The sequence below is a fragment of the Anopheles coluzzii genome, chromosome 2 (assembly GCF_943734685.1).
Source record: "Anopheles coluzzii chromosome 2, AcolN3, whole genome shotgun sequence".
In the NCBI taxonomy this organism is placed as follows: Eukaryota; Metazoa; Arthropoda; class Insecta; order Diptera; family Culicidae; genus Anopheles; species Anopheles coluzzii.
In genome coordinates this window covers 117331234-117358640 of record NC_064670.1, presented here as the reverse complement: position 1 = coordinate 117358640, position 27407 = coordinate 117331234, and the positions used below count along the sequence as shown (strand labels likewise).

At 45.2% G+C, this 27407-nt stretch overlaps 2 protein-coding genes across 9 annotated transcripts in view; both read left to right on the top strand.

Annotated features, from left to right (window-relative positions):
• LOC120949196 (cyclic nucleotide-gated cation channel alpha-3) overlaps positions 1-9822 on the top strand; it is a 75839-nt gene extending 66017 nt beyond the window's left edge. For 5 of the 8 annotated variants that reach the window (XM_040366306.2, XM_040366304.2, XM_040366302.2 and 2 more), the window contains 4 exons: positions 3660-3827; positions 6916-7060; positions 7174-7334; positions 8111-9821. In XM_040366306.2, coding sequence (XP_040222240.1) covers positions 3660-3827; positions 6916-7060; positions 7174-7334; positions 8111-8394 — 758 coding nt within the window. In that variant the 3' untranslated portion in view covers positions 8395-9821. Of the gene's footprint in view, positions 1-3659; positions 3828-6915; positions 7061-7173; positions 7335-8110 lie in introns of all 8 variants that reach the window. The other 3 variants (XM_040366303.2, XM_040366307.2, XM_040366305.2) reach the window with 3 other exon arrangements.
• A 14207-nt stretch (positions 9823-24029) lies between these two features.
• LOC120961392 (mucin-5AC-like) lies at positions 24030-26415 on the top strand. Its single transcript, XM_040385105.2, has 2 exons — positions 24030-25041; positions 25108-26415. Exons 1-2 carry the CDS (start codon positions 24030-24032, stop codon positions 26136-26138), a joined length of 2043 nt encoding a protein of 680 aa, XP_040241039.2. The 3' UTR covers positions 26139-26415.
• The last annotated feature ends 992 nt before the right edge of the window (positions 26416-27407 follow it).

Here is a 27407-nt window from a genome sequence, read left to right as displayed (position 1 = left end):
TTATCATTAGCTTGGCAAGCAGAGAATGTCTTAAAGTTGTTACATCTCCTGTTACGTTAGGGAACGTTCGGCTCAAAGGCAACTTACGGTAATTGCATATCTAACGAACGCATGCAGGCATGCATAAAGGTGCATGTGGTTAGATGGAAAATGGGAGAAAAAACAAACCAATCCAAGCGCATTTTATACAACGCCAGACCTAGCCTTCCAGCTAAGAAAATGCTATCTTCCCAAAATCTGTTTTTGATCCGGAAGAAAGCAGCTTAAATGCTGTATGGTAGTGGTAAAAGCTGATGGTTTTTTTTTTTTACCTACCAAAAGACTTACTTCCGTACTGGTCAGCAGTCTACCGATTACGAGTGGACACAGAGGGCGCTTGGTGTTATAGGCTAGTGGTATTAGTGTTGACGTTAAGTAATTTCTTCCAATCAGGATCGGTGTTCTTTAACTTAAGCGAAAGGCACTTTTTTGAGACAATTGAGTGCGCATTCTTAGCACTTTATTGAGAATTGTCTGTCAATTTGACAAACTGTCACTAAGAATATTTAATATGCTTTATAATTGACCTTCTTCTTGTGCTCTATTCAGGCAGAGATTTTAATTGAGTTCCTCTAAAACAAAAAGGGAAATAAAAACCTGGCAGTTGCAAAACATTCAGTGATAGTGTCATATTTTACACAAATTATACTCCCACTAGCCTGCGAGTGTGTGTGCACACAAACGTTGTTTGCATAAATGGCAAACTGCCGACATTACAACTCTTTGTCCTTTCTCCTTTTTTTTGGCAAGCAGTTTTATCTACATCGAATTTGTAGCTGCTGCTCAGCATATTTGCCTTCCCCGTTTCACATATGTTTCGAGCTCGCGTGTGTGTTTGTGTGTGCAATCTAGGCAGAACGGGTGACGGTGGGCGGTGGGCGAGAGTTTGGCACCCAATTATGTCACTTGTTCGCATATCGGGCTCATCAACATGTAGTTTCCCTTCTGCGACAACGACGGCGCAACGACGACGCACGCGGTTCACATAATTGAACAATTCAATTCGTTCGCTCGCCGCCCAATCCATACGGCGAATGGGATGAATTTAATTAAACCGTTGGTGGTTTTCCTCCGCCGGCGCGATGTATGCATGAGGCGAACGCGCACGTTCCACCGTTGATTGAACCGTGCCACCGCCGCAAGCCGTTTGCGGGTTATTCTCATGGCGGGGCCCGGAATGAAAACGTAATCAGTTAAAATTAAACCGCCATTCACGCTGTCGAAAAGACATCCAACCGACGGCGCCGCTCGTGTTGGGTCTTCTTTGAGAGTGGGGCCGTTTTTTCTCACTCTCCGTCTTTCTTTTTGGTGTGGATAAATATGATGGCTTTCGAGCATAACTTTTCAGAGTGTTTTTCTATTAGATTTGTGCTTTCCAGTTGAGAAAGTTGGGCCAAGTTTGCTGCGCCTGTTGCGAAAATCCATTTTTTCTTTCGTTTTGGCCGCTAATGGTTCTTTAACGCACTGCTGTCCTTCTAATTGATACCGGGGAGTAATGTTTGAATTTATAAATTATTAAAACTGTACCAGATGTCATCGATATCGCCGAAACGCTCGGTCTTTGATGTAGTTGAGCGCTGAAGGGCGATTGAGACCGGGAGCAGATCCACGCTTCTAATCAAACGTGCCCGCGCGCTCGCTTGATTACATCACTCCGACATTAAAGGAAAGACAGAAAGGGAGGGTTTTGTGGTTGCAAAAGTTTCCTTAATTATGGAAACTCATCTTCACCACCACCACCACCACCAAACGATCTTTGTTCAATTAAAAGATCGTATAAATATCTAATACCGCTTAATAGATGTACTTTCCGCTATCCGTTTTATATGTTTTCTTTTCACTGTTTTCTTTGCTCCGGACAGAGAAAAAGGCTGTGTGACGCAAATCGTGTTTCTTTTTTGTCACCCGAACCGCCGAGAACCATTTCCGAATGCCGAGTGGGTTGGAAATTTGCATATTTTTAATCAATCGGTGCTAATCCACCTGCTGCTAATTAGGTGGTTTCGGTACCACTTCGCTTACGAATCGGGCTACTAGTAGTAGTTTGCTAATGGGAACATAATTGCATCGAACCCTGTTCCATACGCTTTGTCACCGGTGGAGAAGGCCGGGGGGCATATTTTTCCTTGGAATGGTTCCATTTTGTATGTGTCTTTTGCACCATTTTTAATTAATGTCATTTTAAAGAAGGATTTTTCTCATTTGGTGCATTGCAATTCCAATTGAGTTTAGCGTAGGCAGAAAAAGTAAGGAAATATTATAAATTGCTTTCCATTAAAACTGTCGTTGCTGTTATTATTACAGCAAACATTTAATAAAACTTTTGGAAACTTTTTATTATAGCTTCTTTTTGGTAATTATTCAAAATTTGCCACTTTTAGTGTTTTTCGTTAAATGGTTTATTAGTAATTTTCATACTCTTCAACAAGTTGTTATCGTTTGATTTATAGTTGTGTTTTATACTTTTTATTTTATATTTTAAATTCATCATTATTTAATTGTATTCTTTCTTTTACTTCTATTTGTTTTTATTTCTGTATGTTTCATTAATCTCTAATTGTCTGATTGATTGTTCACACTTAATTTTCTCATATGTCGGTGGTCAAAATTCAAACACACTGTTTTTCTTCTCTCTCTCTCTCTCTCTCTCTATGTGTCGCATCGCAAAATTTGCTCTCTCTTACACACTTTTCTCCGTCGCTGGTAATTCTTTTCGTTTGTATTCCGTTCTTTCTGTTTCTTTTTTTTTACCTTGCTTTATCCTACACACAATGTTTTGCCATTTTAACACTGTCTCTCGCTCTTTGTATATCTCTATATATGCCCAAACGTTTTGTCGACATTCAACATTCGTACATTTACTATAAGAAAATCACCTATTTTATCACCGAAAAAAAACCCAAGAACCTTACCCCAAATCCAAAAAAAAACGAACCCACCCACCACCCGTTTTTCACTCATCATCTTCCCCGACCAACCGACCGACGTACGTGTCGTCCGTCAACTAATCGGATTATTTTGTTTCTCTTCTCTTCGCTCCGGCTTGGCTGCGCCTCCCGTTACGCGACCACCCACACCATCGGTACCCCCGTCTACGCTCGGTGCTGTCTCCCCACCCCGCTGGACTGGCAAATGGCGTAAAACGCTCCACGTAATCGCACGACACTTTCTTCACAAACACACACACACACACACTTACATCGCACACGATGATAACAACAATAATAACAATATTTAATCTTCTCAAATGGCAATCGAACAAAAAAACACACTCTTTCACACACACAAAAACACACACACTCACACGAATGTACACCAAAAAATCACACATGATCACATCGGACCACCGTTACCGGAATTAACACCAATCTCCGGTATTTTGTGTGTTTGTGTGTGTGTGATCGGAAAATCCGAAACGGAAAACCATTTCGTCGATTTTGCTTCGCTGGCTGCCGCCCGGCTCTGCCCGGCCGAAATACCTTATTATCTCCTATTGTGGGGCCCGAAATGGTGGCCGAAATCTTGCTCCCTCCCGCCCCCTCATCTTCCTTCCTTTGCACCCCTCCCAATACTGTTCCCAAAAAAAAAATGCCCAACCCAAAATGGTCAACTACACGCAGGAAACCGACGCACGGCAAGCGTCCGCTCGGTCGGCTACAGTGATCTGTTCGTGCTGAGCAAAAAGGACATGTGGGACGTGCTGAAGGAGTATCCGGCGGCCCGCGTACGGCTGGAGGCGATCGCGGTGAAGCGGCTCGAGAAGTACAAGAAGGCGCCACTGGAAAAAGGTAATGTGTGAGTGACTTGTGTGCGTGTGTGAATGTATGTTTGTGTGTCTGTGGGTTTGACAGAAGGGGAGGGGTGGCCAGTAGCAACACTTGTAATAATGGTAGTGATAGTAGTAGTAGAAGTAGTAGTAGTGGCAGTAATACTAGTAGCATTCGCTTCCAAGCTAAAGCTGTTTTTGGAGTGTGTGTGTCTTGCGATGTCAAAATATCTGCAAGATAATTCACACACAAAACACCGTGATGAGCCGGTATGCGTGGGTGGGGACGGGCTGTGTTTTGCCGTGTGGGTGGGTGTATGCTTTTGCTCGTTATCCTCCAACAAAAAAACACACACACGTTCCGGAGGATATGGACAAGGCTTGTGCAGAACGCTGCAATAACCTGCATGCGCCACACACGTGTTCGTTTGCTTCTTCTTTTTGTTTTCATTTGGGCTATAATTTTGTAAGCTTTTTTTTTTGGCGTGGGAGCATGTTTCGCTTAGCTTTCGTGTTTAGCGTTTGTCTTCAGGACATTTGTTGCAGCTGCGCTGATTTTGCACCCACTTCACACGACGTGTTACGCGCTCTGCTTTTGCACCTGTTTCGTTACGTTACGCTTCTGTTTGCGTTACTTGCTATGCGCCTGAAGTGCTGCAATCTGCTGAACTTTCACTCTTTTTGGCACGGCTGTGTATGTTTTATTTCGCTTTCTTTTGCTAAATTTTCTAGCTTGTTTGGTTTGTAGTAGAGCGAATGGTACAAATTAACTAAAAAGTTGATTAAACACCATAAACGCTCCTTGTATGTATTTTTGGAAAATAATAAGATAGTGCAAACTAATTTGGCAAAAAGCCTTCCCAGCCTTTGCACTCCCATTAAATAATGAATTAAATAATTACAATAGTAAGGTATCAACATTTCATATCCAACTCCTGTCCAAATCCTCGGTTGGATAGAAATTCTCGGTGCAGCTTGAGCGAATTGCGATTACGAAGAGCTACTAGTACCTCACCGGCACCGAAATGCTCTCTCATGCACCAAAATTTGCAAAACCAAAATCGTGTCACAAAACACGCTTGTGCTTCGATGGTCTTGTGTTTTCGCTTTCGCTTCAAACAGAACGAACCTCGTACTGATTATTTCCTTTCATCGTTCTCGAGGACGTGCTCGTGACATATTATGGTTGCGTGTTCTGTTTCGTTTTGCTACACCCTTGCACACAACGGTCTGCGTTTGATGTTGCGTTTTTGGCCGACGGTGACATAACCTTCATATATTTCTTTATGCTGATACTGTTGCTTTAGCTGCTTGTGCTGCTGCTCCTGCTTCTGTTGCTATTATTTGTAGAGCTTTCTGTCGAGCCGGCTCTGGCTTTGGGACACGGAGGTGTCTAGATAGATCTGAACGCATTAACCCCTCTCCCACGGGTTGCACTCTTTCCTCACCCCTTTGTCTGTTTTTAGCCACAATTAGGTCAACAAAGAAAGTGTCACCCGGGCGTTTCGCTATATCCTAGCCAAACCCACAAGCCCGCAGGACACTTTGCCCGTGAATGGTTATATTAAATTTGCAACTTTCCTGCAGCCCGGCTGATATTTGTGCGAGTGTGCGAGGGGTAATAAGCATGAGCACATCGGATTTGGTACCTTTTTGAGGCAACTGAAGTGGAAGTGTTCGAACATTAAATTTTATAGTTTGGGTATATGTTAAAGGTATAGTAGTGTTTTATAGTTTGAGCATGGCAATAAGTGCTTTGAAGAAACATGAAACAAATAAATAAATAAAAATCCACATTTTTTCCCTTTACTCATTCAAAACGTTAATGGAATGATCAGTCAAATCTTTGTTTGTATTAATTTCATCCCTTTTGACAACATATATCCCAGACATACTGTTTTTGGGTATTAAATATGGGTTTGACAGGCTTTTTGACAGAGCCACTCTCTCTTCTATCATTCTTACTAAAGGATGATTCAGTGCTGCAAAATGTCATGAGAGTAATGTGATAATTACCACAGACAACAATGAACATATCCGTCGAAGCTTGATGCTCATTGCTGATAGTCAATGAAATTGCGTCATGACATGCCGAACGCGACTTGCAAGTGCTTGAGTCTCATGCGATACTCTGACTCACAAGCTAAGCTTAATGCCGTCACAAGCATAATCATGATTTTGTTTGGCTGTGAACAGTGCTGCCAAATGCCACTGTTCAGTCACCAACACTCATGACTGAATCGAAGCTCAAATCAGCTCACATACGCAGCTGTGATGATCATAGATGAGACTCAAACAGTTGATGCGACCATCACATGCTTGGTGACATTTTGTTTAGCATTCAACTCTTAGCCAGTCACTTAGTCAAGACATTTTCTGCCGGTCATTTTACATGACATTCCAATCATGACATTTTTGGAATATACTTGGCATGTGGTCCCAAGCAAGAAAATGAGCATGATTTCTCAATCTGTCTACTTTGATTGCTGTCGGGTCAAACAGAGCGAGAAAACATGCTCATTTTGTTGCTTGGAACCACTCACACGCATCGCATATCTTCCATAACTATCGTGATGATCACCGACAGAAAATGTCGAGACCAGGTGACTCACCAAGAGTTGGTTGTACAAAATGTCACCAAGCATGTGATGGTTGTAACAAATGTTTGAGTCTCACCTCTGATCAACACAGTAGAGCTCGTGACACTGATTTGATTTTGTTTCAGTCGGAATTTGTCATGACTATGGCAGTGACGGTTTGCAGAACTAAGCACAGAGAAAAAAAGTCATGATAAAGTGTCTGACCAAGCGTTGGTTGCTAAAAGGTCACCAAGCATGTATTGGACAAACCAACTGTTTGAGCATCACCTCTGATTACCACAATTGAGTACGTGACGCTGACATGGATGTTGCAGCACTGATTGCTTTGTCCTACACCTAACCTCCAAACAACCAAACTGGGGCGAAAATGTCACACGCTTGCTTTTGCCTGGCTTTTCTATCGCGCTGCTTTATCCGTGTCCGTGTAACCGTGTTTCCGTGTTTCCGGTTGTTTCCTTAGAGTGTTACTGTGTTAACTGTGTGCCTATTTTTGTGATTAATTTACTAAAGTTGCTATGGGACGCTGCCAATCGACACCAGGTCTAGTGGAAACGAAGGGCCGCACCACGATCGAGGACATGTGGATATCGCCCACGACGGCCATCACGTCGGCGGGCTCGATGATGGCGCCCTCGTACCCACCGCCCGCTAGCAGGTAAGTGTGTGTGTGTTTTGCGGGGACCGCCACGGTGTCTGACGAGCGCAACCGACCTATCCCGGCGTCTCTCTCTTTCTCTCTCTCTCTATCTCTCCTTATCTCGATCCCAGTCGCATCACGAGTCCACGGTCGCACCGGGGTGATGTTTGTAGCAGCCGGCAGCCCCAGTCGCCTGGGTCGATCAGCCCGAGCGTGCACAGCTCGGAGGAGCGGCCCCGTAGCCGGACGGCTTCCCATCTCGCCCGGCCCCAATCACAACCATGCCGGACAGGTAAGTGTGGGAGGGGCAGTAGTTGAAGCTTGGGGACAGAACAAACGACACACAATGGCGTCACACAAGTAGTTTGTAAAGGCAAATACTAAACAGTTAACACAGTGTTAGTTTAATAACAATTATATTAAACTATTTTTTTTAATAAAGCGTCATTTTAAGATTCTCCAATATATTTTTTTTCTTTTTGCACATCTAACTACATAAACATATTAGTACTGTTCGCACCAATTCTATAGTATTTTAGACGGTAACATTATTGTGCATGAGTAGTAAAGTATTCAAGAGTCTTGTTTTACTTATTCAAACACCCGCCTTGCTTATCTATACAACAATTACACATATTTACAAGTAGTTAACATACATTTCTAGTCGAATCCAGTTTTTACACATGCACATAATTATTGTAGATATTTAAATAAATATAATGTTTATCATCATAATATTGTGATTATTCCAGAACTCCAAAAATTCACTTCATAGTTCCAATTAAAGGCAACATCCTATTCCTATTGTCTTAAAATTATTATTGTTTGTATTGATGTCAAGTTCAATTGGTAAAATGTAAGATACTACAACTTTTGAATATAATGATTTCCTCTTTGATAACATATTAGTATCTAACACTAATTCCTAAATAAACTAATCCCTTTTTGGTTTGAATTTCTATGAGCTATAACCCCAAACGTTAAAACTCGAGGTATCCTTCACACGCCTAATGCAAACCCTTGTTTTTATTCTTCTTCTCCTCCTCCACTCTTCCCCCATCGGCGCAGGACCACCGTGCGGCTCGCTGACACACATCGAATCGTCCGGCGCGACGCCGCTGCTCGGATCGCACGAGGCGCTCGAGGGCGAGATCAAGCGGTTGCGCGAGCGGCTGCACACGGTCGAGTCGGAGAACTTTACGCTCAACGCGAAGCTGGCCCAGCAGCAGTGGGAGGTCGAGCACCGGCTGGCCGAGATCGAGATGCAGATCTGTGGCGCCTCGTCCGCGTCGAGCGTCAGCCAGGAGAACGAAACCGAAGACCTGGAGCGGAACCGCGAAAGCATCATATAACACGGAAGCGAGCTGCCTCAAAAAGTTGCCCTGGTGTATGTGCGCTGCATGACATGAACACACACACACACGCGAGTAGGAAGAGGACGAAGCAGAAGAAGAGGAGGAGAAGGAAGAAGAGGAAGAAAATACGCGGACAGAATCTGCCCTGGTCCTCCCCCTCGCTGGAGCTGCAAATCGGCCTTCGCTTACACCCACTTCGCCGTAAAAGGCGTCCCACTCGGGCTACCGTCCGTGTTCGAGCTTTTCCTTTGTCCGGTCCAGAGTTTCAGAGATGCGTCACACACAAGACCCGTCACTCCATCTACCCCACTACCACTGCGAACACTCACCACACACGTGCAGCGAATTTATGCATGAGACTAAGCTTATCTGATTAACCGATCTTACCGGGCCGGCCAGCGCCTACTGTGAGGGCCGCGATGCGTTTGCTTCTTTTTTTCTCCTAATAACTTCGATTGACTTTCCAAGCAGAGCGCCCGTTCTCACGCTCAAAGCTTATGTTGAGTAGGCCGATGTTCCGTCGCCCATTTCAATAACGGTGGCCGTAGCAACGGGTTGGAAATGCCCGAAACTGGTGAAAATTGGGGGAAAAGCAAGCAAGCAGGGGGAGGCAGAGTGGACAAGAACTCCCGAAAACCGAAGAAGCAAAACAAAAAACAAAACAAGAAAGAAGAACAACAACCATAACCAAAAAAAAAGTCTCAAACCAACCGATAAACCTTTTGACGAAGCAGAACAACAACAGACACGAAACGAAAAGAAAGAAAAGAAAACAACAACCAACAATACAGAGATCTCTCTATCCAAAGACCAGCATGACGACGGGTTATCTTTGGCAAAGGCAGCTTAGTTGGACAACTATTGGAATATTAAGGAGCAAAAAAAGGTGACAAAAACACAGAAAGAAGTGGAGAAACAAAAACTCACTCCTCACACACGGCAAACACAGAAACCACACGAGATGATAACCAATACACATAATCTTGATACACATACACAAAGAAACAAGCACTACCACTACTAATACTTCTACTATTACCACTACTGCTACTACTAATACTTTATATTTAAAAACTGTAAAGGATAATATCGAACCACGGCTGGAATGTTGATCGAAATCTCGCACTGAAACGCAGCGTGTGCACGTAAACCCCTTTTTGTACAATATATCCTGTAAATGCGTCTCGTATGTGTTTGTGCGCGCGTGCGTGACTGTGTATGTGAGCGGGTGTGATAGTGAGGCGTACGTGTCGTACCAGCGTAATTTGTTGTAAAATAATTTCCTACGAGATAAGACGACCCAAAACTGTCGGCAAGAAGTGAAGATAGTGTGAAAGTAACGAAACTGTTTACCGTTTAAAAAGACAAGCAAGAGATAAAATGTGAAGAAAACATAGCCCCAATATAGGCAGAGAAAAAACAAGTTTGTACGCTTTTAAGTGCGCAGAGTGGTGGCGTGTTCGCGCTCGCGGATCAATTAATCGTGTTAATGCGTGTGGCGGGTGAATGGCGTGCACGCACGGGCTATTGAAATGGAATTTCAAATAGGTGAGGTTCAGTGAATAAAAAACACCCCCAGTCCAAGCGATTAATACCCCCCCCCCCTCCCCCCAAACAAAGCAAACAAACAAAAAAACGAAGCGCAACATTACTTCACATTGTTTATCTGCCCAGGTGATATACATATAAAAACAAAACGAAAGCAAAACAAACCAAAACAAAAAAAATACGTGTTGGTACTTCGTAGAAGTTGTGACCCCTTTCGCCCCGGGTGGCGCGTAAAGCGGGTAAAGGTTTCCGATGCAAATTTATCGCACCATTATCGGTTCGGTGTGGCCGGTAGGACAATAGCAGGATGATATGAGGATGGAATGGCCAATCGACGTCGCCATGAGCGAACATTTTTGGTGAATATTTCACTGTACAGCAGCGACACGCAGAGAGCAGTGCACACACACACACACATTCCTAGCAAAAGGTGAGGTCACGCGAAAGGTACGAAGTTAGGCAGATAGAAAGAGAGTGAACAGAATATTCCTAAAAAAATAAAAGTCGGCAAAGATCTGTTGGTCCATCTTGACGAAAATGTTAAGCAAACGAGAGGAAACGAAGACAAAAACAGCTAATACAGAAGCCGAACACTTTAAATACCCGGATTTGATACCCTTATCGCCCCGAAGGTGGATTGGTAAATCGGTCGTTTTTTTCCTAACCCAAATCAAGAAGATTTTCTAGAAATAAAGCACGAAAATGGCCCGATTTAGGCGCGAATATTTAGGTAAAATGGACATCAGTTAAAATATTAAAAAAAAACACATACACACTATCGATTCGAATAAGAGAAACACTAAACAAAATGATTTATCACACATAAAAAGGAGGGAAAACAAAGCGAAAAATAAGGAGCATTTAATTAACTTAAATAAGCTCCCCCTAAGAGGCTGTAAAATAGTCACCACTGGCTTTGGTTAATGAGTTGAAGTGTGGTCTGTGTTAGCGCCATCACCATCGCCAGCCCGCCAAAACTAAACAAATTAAGGCTAAGTGAAGAGTACCGGTGCCAAAGAGTGAGGGAGGCGGCATACCATTTGTTGATCATTTGTAAAGCGTACTTTAAATCCTTTAAAAAAATGCCATTAACCACTAGCTGCTAAGCCACAACAACATCGACAACATGGTTCAACAAACTTTAAGCTACATTTCTCTACACTAGCCTAACACGGGCGATAAAAAAAGAAAACTCTCCGTTTGATAAGTTTTATATATTGTACGGAAACCCTAATCATAAGATAATCCCTTTATTGTTTTATTGTGCATTAGCCTGGTTTCGATCAGTCGATCATCATCGTGTTGCTGCGAAAAGCGAAACCATTGCCGCGCAACGCATCCTTTGATTTTCAATTTCTTCACGGCTTTGCGCAGTGCGCCTGTGTGTATACTATCCGCGGAGCATGCGTTCGCTCCTGTTTCTTGAGGCCAAACAAAACTCCCATTACAGGGTTTCCCACGATTTATTGGTTGGTTCCCACGATTTATTGGTGCGTTCCCACGATTTTTTGGTCATTTCCCATAATTTTTTGGTAGCAACCCACGATTTATTGGTCGGTTCCCAAATATTATTGGTCGGTTCCCAAATATTATTGGTCGTTTCCCAAATATTATTGGTCGGTTCCCAAATATAATATAATATAATACCGACCAATAATATTTGGGAAACGACCAATAATATTTGGGAACCGACCAATAATATTTGGGAACCGACCAATAAATCGTGGGTTGCTACCAAAAAATTATGGGAAATGACCAAAAAATCGTGGGAACGCACCAATAAATCGTGGGAACCAACCAATAAATCGTGGGAAACCCTGTAAATTGTAAGCGCGATTTCGAGATGTTAAACAGCATATTGGGCCAGTGTAAAAGAGAGTTAGAAAAGAAATACGTTGTGTTTGACAAAGGTTTTGAGGTTTGTGTTTTTAAAACGCCACCATCGTACACAGTGTTAGTGCCAAACCAAACGGCCCCACGGTTCCTTTTGCTAGTTGTTTGTTTTTTGTCCCTTACATCCGAGAGAGTCGGAATCACAGAGCCCCGATTCGTTAGACACACAGACCCACAAACACATACGTTAAGTTTGATCGTTCACGATGATTGCTTTGTACTGTAATTGTAAATAAAGGTTATTGGATAGTAAACAGCTGCGATCATGCGATTAGGATTCGAAAAAAGAGAAAGAGAACGCAAAGAAGAAAGAGATAAATACCACAAAACACGCACACACACAAACACAGTACCACATATTCTAAATAGTTAGCGATAGTGAAAGCGAAGAAGCGAAATTCCAAATCTATATTCTTATCCCGTACGGACAATGGTAAACGATTAAGCTGTGCGCTTTGAGATGATTTTTAGTGCACAATCGTTACCCCATTCAGAGAGTTCTTAGTAGCTAAGGGTTCCTAACATAACGTTGTAAGCGATACACACACACACACAAAAAAAGCAAATCGTACAATTTCAAATACCGAAATTTTCGACGCAAACATTAATATCAACGCGGTGCTGCTCTTTTCCTGGATGTTTTGTTCAACGATCCTTTTCCTAAAGCTTTTTAATGCTCTATACTACACTGCTGTCACCGTTGGATTGAAATATTTTTATGTACAACCTTTAATTATCCTCTCATCCATCCATCGTTGTATTGGTTCAAACAAGGCAAAAAAGCTAAAACGATAGAAATCGAACAAATAATAAAGCATTTGCACACAACTATTACCCACTAGTGATTGTAAGTAAAAATCCAATAAAACGGGACCAACGGTGTGTTTGGAAAAAAAAGATAAACAAACAAACAAACAAGCAAACAAAGTAACGCAAAGTAACACCTCCACAACGAGCACAGTAAACAGCAAACCCACCACTACTCCTCACATAGATTCAGCGCACCATGCAAGCGGACAACTGCTCATCGGCAAAGCAAAATCACGCACAGCAGCACACCCCCCCACGAACCCTGCAAAAAGCAGACGCGAAGTAACGTAAAACATATGCCAAATACAAAGCTAACGCTAATGATATCTTGTTTTTTTCAGTCCTTTTGAAAATTGTCTAGAAAAGACAAAAAACATTAAAATCATTCAACATTGATATTGAAATCTGTTTTTTGTTTGTTAATATTGGAGAATTTAAAACAAACGCTTTCAAGTAACGCATAACGACGACACGTTACACATAGCGCAAAAATCACGCAACGGTTCATGTCCCCGCTAAGCTTTCGCTTTCATTTGGAGCTGCGTACGCTGCATACAGTGGGCTGCGTACTGGCTGCGTTCGCATTTGCAATTGCAATTTTCCGTTATGCAGGAGAAGAGACGCAACAAAATCGAAACGTAACCAAAACCCCGCGAAAATACAGCAGTACTGCCATTTTCTAGTGTAATCAAACAGGAAAACAGAGTTTAAATACCGCGTAAATGCCGTTGTACCAGTAGATAAAGTTTAACTAAACAAAAGAACCCTTTTCCACTGTCACACCATCTCCTCTTCCTACCCAACATACCGAGTCACAAACAAATTTTAAGCAAAACAACGGTGCCAAGGAAACATTTGCAGCACTAATTCAGTTTTTATGCCACGGTTTAAAGGGTGGAAAGAGCGAGAACATAGCGAGTGTGTGTGATGTGTGATGATTACTGTAGTCAATATAGTGAGAATAGGGCAATCGGTTCTTGAGGTAATCCGGTAATATTCGTCTTAGATAGTCGAAACGCAAAAAAAACATCGGAAAATGGGTTGCACATACTTTTGAAACGATGCAGAACCGATGCCATAATAGGAATGGTGCACCGACACTCTGACATTCCCACTGGCCGACCCACAAATTGATAGAATTTCGAATGCAAAACTCATCAGTTCGTTCATTCGGGAGAAAGGAATCGATCGAATCGAGCAAATTGTTCACAAAACTGACACACATGGACAAAAAAAAAACAAAGTGGTACTAAAGCGTTTACTAGTAATTTAATAAGCTAGCGGACACACACACCGGGCACCCAGTGCGCCATAGAGAATTCCACACACGCAGACAACAAACGTTGCGGTGGAGGGTTATGTTATATAGTGCAAAGCAGAAGGTAGAGAAATTGTAAAAAAAAGCCAAACCAAACCAATTACCGAAAAGAAGCGAGATTAAATCATAACTACAGTTAAACCGTAACACACACTGGGAAAACGAATATTACCCCGTCGTCGTCGTCGTCGTCGGGAGACAATTTTATAATCGAAAACCCCGTTCCAGGCCTTCTGTTTTGTTTCTTTTTTTGTTTTTGTACGAGTGATTTGTGTGACAAAAACGCGTTATCCTCCCAGCGCCTCCCCCGGCGGAGTGTTGCTGTCACTCCCTATTTGGCACCCAACGTGGCTACAGGTGATGCCTGGATTGCCGGGAGTGAACGAGATGCCTATAGGGATGGGACAGGTGTGGTGTTGCTTATTTCAACAAAAAACCAGCCACACACACCGCGCGAAAGCGAAAACGAAAGGCCGAACGGCATGAAAGGGGGGCAGCAGCAGCAACAGTAGCAGCAGCAAACTGGAAAATATGCGAAGCGAAAGCCAAAAATAAGGAAACCAGTTCTTCACCATGCAACATCTTCCCCCCCCCCCCCCATTGACTCCCTTCTGCCTCGCCCCGTGCGTGGTGGGTTGGGCTAGTCGAATCGTTCCACTAAACTAGTTTGGATTTAATCGAGTGCACGCGCGTACGCCAGCGCGTTGGATGTAGGTGCGAAGCAAAACTGCCAAAAATTTTAGATAAACAAAATAGTGCGATTTACCTAACGATCAAGATCACGGGAGGACGGATCGGGAAGCAGAAACCGTGCGATCGTGTATAGTGTAAAAGGGAAAATGTCTTGTTTCGATGATCATACTCAAAAGGCTACTGCTATATGTCCCGTTCAGATAGATAGTATTATCATGCGTTCTTTTTGGGTATTTTTTTTTTGTTTTAATGCCCATCACGCCATTCCACATTTCGTCAGTTCGCGAAACATACAGACCGCAAATGTCGCTACAGCTTTAAAATGAGATGCCGCTGGCCTTAACATTCATGCCAGTCTATCCCCCGATGGGATGAGATGAACTTGCTCTCAATCTTCAAATTTATGGCCACCACCACCAAAAACGCGACTTTGCGACAGTCGTGGGTGCCAAAAATTCAACCCAAAGTGCAGCATTTTTTTTTTCTTGCTCATATGTTCATCGCAGTGTATGGCGTTTTTGTGCCGTGCTGCATAGATAGTTTGATTTATGCTTCATCCAACTAGGCCTTTCCGAGGAAAAGGTCTTCTGGCACACATACACACACACACACACACACACTTTGCGGTGGCTTGTGGTGTGCTGCAAACTGCTACTTAGTCCGCACCCCATCGATCGATCGATCGACCGATCGATCAAGGTCTTATCGGGTGGCAAATTACTATTCACACCGCCTTTAAAGGTGCTAATTTGCCCGACCCGTGTGTTTTCGGGAGCGGAATCGGCTTGATTAGCACTTCACTAGTACAGCCACCGGGCGTACTGGCCAATAGGTTAGCCACTGCCATTTTGCCAATGGAATTCCGAGCGTGCGGCGTTTCACAGCTCAGCTGTCAAGGGCATCAAGGGGAAGTGATGATAGAGAGAAGCTTCCAATTCGTTTTCGCGGCTTTATTCGCCAACACTTTCACGGAATCGTTATATCCTTATCATGCAAAAACCAAAATGTAACCAAAACCCGATCGAACGAGTTCAAAAACGTGTACAGCAGGGAGGCACAGGAGAAGAAATGGAGAAAGTGAACTCCACGGAAGGAAAAAGAGCCAAAGCTCCTTTTGCTTGACCATGTAAATAGGTATGTTTTAAGATGAGCGGGGAAAGTGCTCCTAGTTAAACGAAATAAAAAGAATGAAAAAAAACAACACGAATCCCTATTAAAAACTTAAAAGCTATGAAAAAATAACACACAAATGTATCCCAGTTTCGAGAAAAAAAACGAATGAAGGAAAAAAAAACAAACACAAAACCGTGCACCAATCGCCGACAACATGTAAGCAAAAACAAAAAAGGTTAATATAGTTTTTTGCGAAAAGTGACAAAAAAACACACACACACACACACACACATCGCACCAACAAATAGGCCAGACTGTGCCGATGATAAGCTGTTAATAGAAAGATGAAAATAGGAGAAAGCTACTGGCAGGATGATAAGACAGAAGAGAAAAACACAACAACAACAGCAAAAAGATAAATAAGCCGCTAACGTACTCTTGCGTTGAAATGGATGGGAAAAAGAGTAACAAAAACAAAACAAAAAAAACTAAAACTAAATCCCTGTGTAAAGCAAAGAGGAAACTTTATCAAGCCAAAGCAAGGAAAAAGTAAACCAAACAAAGAGAAGAGTTGCTAATAAAGCACAAACACACACACAGAACTGCACACCAAAACGAAGAAGGAAATGCACAAAACTCGAAGATACTAGACTAGAGATCGTGCACCAAAATAGGCCACCGGCAGCAGAGGGCCCAAGAAGAAACAGCGAAGACAGGTATAAATAAAGTGGCCAATTGATTGAGGAAAATAGATCCAAAAAAAAACAAAAACAAATAAAAACCAATTTACCAAACAAACAATGTTGCCAAACTCGTTGATGGGAAGGTAGGGATTATAGACAGATTAAATAGAAACGTAAACTAAAACCATAGAAGACGAAGAAGAAAAAAAAACACGCACACATACACAGAAACACACTCTAAGAGGCACAGCAAGTGTGTGAGGGATGGTTAAAAACAAAGTGCACAGAAGCAAACTGATGTAATAAAACAAAGCGAAAGAAGCGAAATAATATGATAAGAAGGTTAAGGTGAGGGTGCGGAGCAAAAAAAGGGGGAAACGGTGGAAAGCATTTGTTAAATTATAATATTTTCAAATTTATTGTAATTTCTATGAAATATATGAACATGAAAAACATGAGCAGAAATGCGATCGAGAAACCAACAACAACGCTTCCTGTGTGTAAGTTGTTTGTTTGTTTGTTTGTTTTTTTTTAGTGTGTTTTGTTGATACTGACTGAAAATTTAAAATTCTTTCCCTATTCTTTGACGCAACAGTCATCTATATCGCCTTTGAACGATCATTATCCGCTTGGCTGAGCTTCGCTCTTTGTGCGCTACCGTGCAACGAATGTTAATTGGAGAAAAGACAAATAAAACCTTACACTTACCGCATCATCATCCGTTGTATTATTCCGGCGCGAGTTCCTTTCGCAGTTTGCTGGTGCTTGTTTTTCTCTGTTTTGTTTCGTTTCGTTCCGTCAGCCCCATAAATCTTCTGTTCTGTGCCTTACCGGAATAGCTGATGAGCGGCGTGAAAATGGCTGTGCTTTAAACGAAGCAACCCACCTAGCTTGCTATACTCTAACAAGCCTCGTTACCTTAGTTACCGTAACGCACCGGTACAAGGGGTGGTGCGGTCGAGAATGTGCTTGCTACCTACCGATCATAGTCACCACCGACATTGCGATCGCTGAATGAAGAAAGAGAGTGGAAGCGGGAAGTTAACAAAAAGAGAGAGAGAGAGAGAGCGATAGCAACATCGCTTCCCACGAACGCGCTTCCTCATAGTGGTGCTAGCGGTTCGCATGAGCGCGCTAGACCGTCTCGCACGAGCTTCCTTTCGGATTGTATTTACATTCCTTTCCGCCCGTTCACTGCGACGAGTTACAATGTTGTCCCCCCCCCCCCCCCCCAAAAAACCCCCCTCGATTGGCGGCATCACATGTCATCAATGTTTGATTGCATTCCCGCGCAATCGGTACCGAGGTGAACCGGGGACAATAAAAAGAACCCAACCCGAACAGAAGACTTCAATGCCGGGGAAGTTGGAAACATGACGGAAGGTTTGCACTTTCCTGTTCAATGTGTCGTACAAAAAGTGGCGTATATTCCCACTTGCAATTAAGCGTGCAGTGTGGCTACATTTAGTAACGTTATCCTTGAGAGAAAAAAAGGTTTATTACCTCTCCTGTTTTCTTGTTTGCGTAATTAATTTACACGTTTACACGCACACAATATTCACAAGCCAGAGGGACAAGGTGTTTACTATTTTTAAATGCAGCTTACACACCTCGTCGTCTCACATTTCCTTGCGAATTTGCTTTTTTGTTCCTTTCTTTCTTTATTGCGGTTTAACAACACTCGGTCACCGATTCCGAAGCGAAAAAATGGGATCAACAACTCTGCAAGGGAGCACAACGGGTATGCACACAGCTGGTTCCCTCCTCTCTTGACGTAACGTTGCTGTTGCTTTTGCACGGTTTCTTTCGAGCGTAACCCTGGACTAAATTCTTTCGGTTCCCACCTCCCCCCCCCCCCCACCTTTACCTACCTCCGGTTGCATTGAACTCGAGAAAAACGATCGGTTCACCAAAAAAATGCGCGATCACTTGAAATGATCGCGGTGGACACTGGTAAACACAACCCCATCCAAAACGACATCCAAGGCTACCGCCGACAGCCGACAAAAGGAAGCGAAGCTTTATGAGTGATCGCTAACGGCTTTTCGAACGACGTGGTTCCGTGATACGTGCCCGTGCCCGTGTGTGTGTGTGTTTGTCATTAAAATGAGTCGCGCAGGGGCCCTTTCAGGGCACCATTCACCCAGGTTGTGTGAGAAGAAATTCTACGGCAAAGGGCTGGGTGAGTCATGGCATAAAACTGAAAGGTGTTTTAACCCTTTGGAGCAGAGCACCGAGCCGAGTTCCGCTGGGCCGGTGTGTTATTTATTATCCTAATATTAACTTCATTATTATCGATTGTTTTAATAGGCTTAAATTGTAATTTAATACTTCTATTTGTGTTTCTTACATTTTCTATTATTTTGAAATTACTTTGAACAATTGAAGCTAGTCCATGCAAATCTACCATGACTCACAGCCAGCAGAGCAAAGAACTCTCATTTGCAGCACCTCATCAAACATTCCCATCAGCACCTTTATGCGGCGTGATTATTCGTCCCGGTGCGCGGCACACACCGGGGCAGCCAAAATCACCAACTCGAACTCGATCTGCATGAGCACTCCCCTCGAGCACTGCAACTCGACACGGCACACCCCACAACCAGACACACACACAAAGACTCCGGGGCCGCCCTTTTACCACGCTTTGGGTGCTGGTAAATATTTCACTTTCGGACCTCCGAACACATAAAAACCTTGGGGTCTGGGCACTTGGGTAACTGGTTGTAAAAAATTAAACCACGATCATCGAACCGGTCACACCAGGGCCAGGGCGCGCTGGGCTGAGCTGGACTGGGCTGGGGGACGATGGGGGCGGTGGTTTGGGGCTTTCCCTTCCCTTTTTCACCACTCTCTCTCTCTCTCTCTCTCTCTCTCTCTCTCTCTCTCTCTCACACACACACACACTCTCTGTCTCTCTCCTGCAGTTGTCAACAATTCGGTTGTAAGGTTCGTTGTCCTTCCACCACTGCACACCAGCCCCCGCACTGTCCCGCGCCGGGACACTTGCGGGTAGCGAACGAAACGATGACGTTGCGGTCGCCTGACTGCTGCTACCGGGGGGAGGGGCGGGCTGATGCTGTTTGGTAATCGCGAAAAGGAACCTCCCATTCCTTTCCCTCCCCCCTCTCAACCAAAAACAGTTGGTTGCTTTTCTGTTTAACGGACCCGCAAACCATGTGCATATCGTTTCAGTTTCATAAGGGTTTTGTTGGCAGAGGACGGAGAGCAAACGGGGGGAGAAAATGGAAACACCCAGGGGTCGATTCCGAAAGGCCGCCGCTGCCGTCGTCGCATTCAAAAAGCCAATGAGTCGTGATGAAGTGGTGCGCACCCACTCGTGTACGAGTCTTTTCTCTTGGAGCCAACAACACGAGCCTGGTGGGTTAGGTGCTAGGCTGCAGGAGGAGGCTTTGGGGCAGAAAAGGGATACAAAACTGCTAACACACACACAAAAAAGGCACCCTCTCACAAACACAAACACGCAGATACACACCAAAGCTCACACTGAATAGATGAACGTGATGAAACCCCCACACCTCCTTCTTTCTTTCCCCTATGCTGATGTTGATAAGCGGTACTGGTGCTGGTGTGACTAAGGCATGGCAGGCCAAAGGGGCCAAAGTAAGATGAAAATAGGTTCAATAATTCTTAATTTGCATTTGAAGTTACTAATCGCAATAACTGATAAACCTTAACCTTAAAATAACCTTAACAACCTGAAAATAGCTTCAAATAGTGGAAATAACCTCTGAAATAGTCAAGTTTGCTCAACTCACAGCATTGTTTTTCATCCTTGGTAATTTATAGATAATTAAAGCATAATTATTACTATTTTTATTAGCTTATTAGCTTCAAGATTAGGTATCATAATGGTTCTTTCATGGCTCAAGTCTTTTCTATCTGACAGGCATTATTCTGTTAGGTTGAACGGTTTCAATGAACAACTTGATCCTCTGTCTCGATAAATGCTACGTGATCTCTTTCAGTCGCAGATTAGATAAAACTCTATTTTCCTACATTTTAGACGGGGCAACTTTAAATAGACTGTCCTTCGCGAAGGACTCCTGGGAGTTCAAGGAGCACACAAAACTTTGTTGTCAATAAAGCCAATAAGTCTTTCAGCTTGATCTGCCGCCGAAATACGCGACTTAACCAGCCTTAAAGCTCGCTACTGCTGCTGGCTACGTCCCATCCTTGACTATGCATCCATAGTTTGGACTCCGTCAGGTACTACAGCCAACGCAAGGGCTTGAGAACATACCAAGAAGAACATTCTCTCGTATCGCAGTCCATAGATTCCTGCATGGTTACAATAGCAGCATGCCTCCATACTCGCGCGGTACGTTGCCGGGTTGTTCAAATGCTCAGCAGGCTTTGTTTATTGCCGGTTTACTTACCGCTAACATTAATGCTCCTTCCGTACTGTCCAATATTCCGCTGTATGCTCCTGCCTCGTTGCCTTCGTGACAGACCCCCCTTCGTTTCAATCCCAATACACGGATGCGTTACACTTTCGCATAGAACGACCCTTGGCTTAGAGCGTGTGAGTCCTTCAACAACTACTACAATCTTTTTGACTTCCTAATCTTCCTTTATCCCGCTTCCATGCTCTCTTACTCTTACTTACTCTTACTCGTTACGATTCGTGCTAATCTATTCTCTCCGCACATCTTTCCCATCCAGCAATCCTCCTTCCCTAGTTTTAAGTAAAAATAGTAAAGCCCAGCGAGGCAAAAAAAAAAAGAAATAAATAATAATAAAATTAAAAATTAGCATGTAGGCATAGTTGCTTAGCTTGACAGCACAAGTGGCTTAATTCGTAGTTTGTGCAGATTGCAAAGGCCTTTGAAGACGACCTTCTAAGATACTCTAACATGGGTTAGTTTTTTGTTTATCAAACTCAGGTTTAGACACAAAACAGCTCTTATTATTACCATCACTCTCGCTTAAAGTCGATCCAAGAAGATTGGTTAATGAAGATCAACAATAAATTGAAGTCCCTCTTTGGCCAAGATAGCTAGATATACTATAAGTGGGGGATTACGGATCTTAGTTTGGTCGTCCTAATGGACGGGGATTTGATGTAAGGTCCTTGGTTTCAAATTTATTTCTGGAATTAAACCATAATTGAAAACCTTTATTTTCTAAAAAACAGTGATCTTGCACAAGTGCTTTTACCAAGATGACTATACATAGATTACTTTGGTGGGAATGGGGCTTTTTTTGGAGATTGGTATGTAGGGGACTTGAAGTAATTTATGGATCTTGGATTTGACAGAAAATTAAATAGAATGGTACAAAATTGAAGTGATCGTAGTTTCGACCGGCTACTAAGGCTCTATCGGCTTCTGAGGGGTTCAGATCTGAAAGCATCATTTCAATGATGAAGTATAACACATAATAATAAATATCGTAATTCAAGCCTATCACAATTGTATCCATCTGAATCCTTCAATGCTGTCATTCAAACCATCTAGACGACGTTCCAGAATTCGTTTCTATGTTCTAAGCTATTCTATTCTAAGCTTTAATATCACATAAAACTACATTTTACTTTTTATCCTACACCTGACCCACTGCTCTAATGCGTTGACTTTTAATGCGCACCGAATAGGAATCTTCCAGTCTTCCGAACAGGTTGTGTTGTCTACAAAGCATTATGATAATGCGGTTCTTCACTATGGGTCCCCCCTCCCGTTAACGGAACTGGTTCTAGAGAGGCTGTGAAGCCATTTATCCCTCCAAATCCATATTGTCAACCATCCTAGAGCTTAACTTGCGATATCTCGCTTGCGTACCGCGCATTAACCGCGCCGGACCAGACCACTTCTGCGGTACGGTCAATAAACATGGCCTATTAACGATCGATCAGCCTTCTCCCTTTCTTATCATCGACGCAAAAAAAAAATAAGGTAGTTTAAAATCGCCCGCCTAGTTGGGCCACGGTCGGGAAGCGATTAGCATTTCTTCACGGTCACAACGGTTGGAATCCGGAACCCAGAAGAGCACGCGGATACCCACCGAGACAGGCAGAAGGCAATATGTGTCATAGGGGTTGGCTCACGGCAACGTAGCACATGCAGCCAGGATTCAGGGGATGACCGGGCAAGCGATCGCAAGCATTATTCCTTCATTTTTCGCGTGCATGTTAAGCCCCCAGTCGACCTACTTCCACGAGTCCACTGTACCACGATCGCGATCGGAAGGAAGCGTTATTGATGGTGCACAGTTTATGCAAAGCCTGGCACCAAGTGAGTGGTGAGTTGTTGCACATGCGGTGCGCGAAATGCTTTCGCTTTAGATGTTATCACGGCTGTGCGGGTTGCCATGCTTGCGAATGGCTCGAAGAATGTCAACGATCAGTATGATAATTTCGCGAACCGGTAGCACAGCGGCCTACTAGTAGACGAGTGTGCGGGCAACAAGGGAGCCAGTTGGCAGATTGGCATAAATATCGGCATAAGCACACACACACATAAAGACGTACGATCATAGAGCGAGGGCTCCAAATCTATGCATGCGACGGCTGGGAAGGCATTCACATCGTCGTCGTCGTCGTCGTCGGTGTGTCTCAGCGTCTTGGGTTGGCTTTTCGGTGTTGCGTGACGGGCGTGCAAGGAAGCAGTAAAACCCACAGCCCCACCACCCCGAACACTCTGTCTGTCCTGCTTACACACCAACACACACACATACACAGAAAAGGGTACAGGTTTTTTTGTTCGTTTGTTTGCTGGTTTCAGGGTGGTGAAATGAAGCCTGCGCCTTGCCACCGAGAAGCCGCCTTTCATTCTGTGATCAATCGCATCCGCGTTCGGTCGTGGATTTTTTAGCGCGTCTGTGCCGCTCGTTTCCCAGCACGATCGTGTTTCGTGTGATCGTGTGGTACACCTTACGTGTGCGTTTGTGTGTGCGTGTGTGTGTGTGTGCAAAATAAGGGTGAGTTCTTGTGAAACGTGCACGGAGACCCGTGTCTGGGTCTAGGAGTGGCTGGCCATAGGACACAGGCCTAGACATCAACCGAACCCTGAGAGGTAGAGAGAAAGGTCGTGCCAAAACCCCTCGAGTCTTATCGCTAGAGACCCCCAACCCCTTTATCCCCACTCCTCCCCCACCCCACTCAGTTCGTGATCGTGAATGTCATAGCGGGTGAGGTTCTGTCTGAAAGGAAATTACACACAAAAAAAGAGAACGGTACTCGCGCGAAGGAAAGGAAGAAGGAAGGAGACACCTCCATTCAGTGACACACGGGGTTGTTAACGTTTGCCACGGCAAGCACACCACAAACTGCCAGTGTCTGGGGGCCGTAGTGGAGCTGCTAGTGAACTTGTGCCGCAGCTTGGCAGACGAGAAACAAGCAATCGGTTGATTTGTGGGTACGTTTGTTGTGCAACCTTTGTGCTTCATCCGAGATGGTGTGTCCTCTCTTAAGAGTGCTCCCTTAAGCGGCAGTGCGTCAGTGATCTGTGATATTCCAAACTAAAGTTCGTGTCGTTTTCCCTCCCTCCCCCACACGTCCCCTTCATCCCATTTCTTCTGCAGTGTAAATCTCCCCGCCCACCTCCGCTGATACGATGAGGCTAACTGGAACGCTCTGCCTAGCGCTGGTGGCGCTGGTGGCGATCGCGTCGGCCAGCCCGCTGGACGAACAGGCACGGGCGGCACTGTTCCGCCGCATGCGGCTCGGCGGTCCCAAAGGTCAGTTGTCTTCAGGGTTCGCTTCCTCCTCTTCTCGTGCTTCTCGTAGCCGACGGTATGCGCTTCATCTGCTTGCTTCCCCGTACGCCCCAAGCCCATTTCATAACCCAACTCAGCAGCTCGATCACCTCGAACGCCGTCCCGCTCATCTTCCCTCCCAAACCGCATCCAAACCATCACCACCCGACGGTTCGCAAAGACGACATTTCGATGCAAATCACATTTCTTCACACTATCATCATCATCATCATCATCATCACCATCATCATCTTTCTCATGATCATGCGCAGAGCGATCTGCGCAGCGTTCATCACGTTCATAGTCCTAGCGAGCGGTTAAATAACGCCCGCACGCCCGCTCACGCTAGAAACAATAGAAACACCGTACCGTTCGTACCGCCGCCGACACCCGTATCGACCATCACTCTCGATGGCGGTGGGCTGGCTGGTGACGATCGACGCTTGCTTTTAGACGCCGCGATTGCCCGCGTAGCCCAGGCGCACGACCGGCAGCTGCGGCAGTACGCGCAGCTCAGCAACTTTAGCACGTTCAGCGACTACTTCCTGGCGCAGCTGCGCCAGCAAAACCTGGCGGTGGCGTACGCGTTCGACGAGCGGCGCCCGACCGCACCCGTGACCTCCGAGGTGCCGTACTACGACGAGGTGGACGATATCGGTGACCGGCGTCGGGCGGAAACGCTTGCACTAAACACGCGCACTGTCACTACCATTGCACCGCCCATTACTACTAGCACGCTTAGCACTACTACTAGCACTGATAGTGATATCACGACCAGCAGCACTACTACTACCACTACCACTACTACTACTACTACTAGCATAAACGGCACCACCGGTGGCCACTTGCCTGCGAAAGTTTGGGGTGAAGGTACAGAGTCACGGTTCGGGCCGGTGTTGGAGTTTGTCTTACAGCGTGTCCAATCGATATTTTCAGTCTACAAGCACGAGGACCAGAGCCGTCCGGGCGTGCCGGTCGCGGACAGTCTCGACAAGGTGCCCGCGGCCGAGGACCGCAAACAGGGCAAGGAGCTGGCCGAGGAGGAGACGACTACGGCGGCGGCCGCTGCTGCTGCAGCTAGCTCCACTCCCGTCCCGGCGAAGGGAGGTCTGAACAGGCTGTTCGCTCGCAAGAAGTACAGTCCACTGTTGCGCGACGGCTCGAAGGGAGCGCAGTCCACGACGGAGGCTGCTGGTACGGTGTCCCCGGCTGCCGCCGCCAGTACGACGGAAAGCGAGGACGGTGTCACTTCCTCCGGGACGACGCGACGGACGCGCCCGACGCGCCCAGGCAAGTTGCCGCGGTCGACCTCGCCCAAGCCGACGGTTTCGGTGAAACCGACCAAGATTTCGTCCCGCTTCTCGAAGCCCACGGTCGAGCCGACGGAAAGCACGGTAGCGCCGGTGACGTCCCGGACGACACGCGGCCGCCGTACCCGCCCATCGAAACCGTCGAAGGTGTCCGGCACGACGACGACAACGACCACGACGGAGGAGCCAACTACCACGACCACCACCACGACGACAACAACCACCACAACCACGACGACGACTACACCGGCACCAACGACGACAACGACGACGACGACGAGCACTACAGCCGCTCCCAGCACAACTGCCGCCTCCTCTGACGTCTCCCTGGCAACGGGGAGCGTACCGCTCGCTGCTAAGGTGGGAGCAGAGCAAGCGGACGAGGAAAGCTCACCCAGCTCAACGGCTGCCCCTGCCAGCACGAGCACGGTCAAACCTTCGTCCACCACGGTGGCAACGGTCGCCACCTCCTCCATGACAGCCGAGAGCGATGCAGCCGGGCAGGAGGCGGACGCACCCGCTGCCCCGGCCAAGAGTGCCCCGAAACCGGAACGTGTCATCCCGGTGGTCGAGCGGCAGGACGAGCTGCCCGAGAACGAGAGCTTGCTACAGTCGGCCAGCTACGATTCGTCCGCCGAGCAGGATGAGCAGCAGTAGGCGCGTAGTGCACGGGACAGCGGAGCGTGCGTTTGTGTGTGTGTATGTGTGATAAGGATGTGAGAGTATAGCGTTGACATTTACTTGACTATACGCAGCGGTGTATACCACTACTATTTGCGCCCTTACTCCCCATTTGCCCGACGAATTTATCCGGGTCGGAGGGGTGCCCTGGGGGCGACGCGAATAGTGGCAGCCGCTTCTTCTTCGGCAGCATTCGATTTTGTAGCTAGCGAATGTTGGGCGAACGAAATAAAGATTAGGTAAATCCACTGTATTTAAAGGGTATTTGTTGGATTTTGGTATTTTTGGCGGATGAAAGAAAATATGTTTAAATGGAACCAACGAAAGGTAAGTGTTACGAGCCGGGCTTCTCCAGCAGGCCTATTGGATTGGCCCACCGCAAGAGTTGCAGGATCGTAGCGGAGGAAAAACAAACAGCTGACTTTTGGATAGAGCCTTTGACACTTTGCCTACTAACCAGTCGATCCCCTTAGATTCTTCTGATCCAAAGGTTTGGAAGCCTATACAGTCGGAGCGTTCAGCTTGGAAATCCAGGGGCTCTGTCCTATTTTGGCCATAAGAATTAAAGGTGTTAACTCCAAGAACCTCTGCGTTTGAATTGTTGTTGTTTGAATAGTTTATAGAGGCTTTGGCTCCAACGGAGTTCTTTCGCCTCTTAAATCTCTGCGTTTGAATCTCTCTTTAGGGAAAACATGGCCTACTTTTATACTAAATTGCACCCTTCCACGAATACCCGATAATCCGCTCGGACTGGATTGTCCGGGTTCCCAGAAAATTCTTATTGGAAGTGACGTGGAAGGATTTGGAAGGATAAAAAAATGAGTACTTGGATTAGGATAAGCTTATTGGTGAAGGAAGAAATGTATATTCGCCTGCTTAAAGGACAAGTAAGTGGTAAGTACAAAAAAGAAAGTAAGAAAGGGATTCTTTGTTTTTGAAATATTGAATACGTTAGATTTAAAGTTGGAAGCTAAAGGGACGGCCCCGCGATACAGTCGTCAACTCACAGGGCTTAATAACATGCCCGTCGTGGGTTTAAGCATCATAGGAAGGACCGACTATCCGGTTGCATGGTACTAACTAAAATTCAAAAGCCTGTATAAGCTGACATTACCATGCCAATAAGAAGAAGAACATTTGTGCAGTCAGAATTCAAAAGTTTAACGCGTTTTGGTTAAACGCTCGATAATTGGCTTAACAGTTTGGTATGCAAAATCCGATATAAAAAAAAAAACAACAAAACAA

Bases quoted from the DNA above. Each gene is read 5' to 3' on its own strand.
- LOC120961392 (XM_040385105.2), top strand. From the start codon at position 24,030: ATGAGGCTAACTGGAACGCTCTGCCTAGCGCTGGTGGCGCTGGTGGCG. The intron at 25,042-25,107 runs GTACAGAGTCAC...CGATATTTTCAG, and splicing joins TGCGAAAGTTTGGGGTGAAG to TCTACAAGCACGAGGACCAG.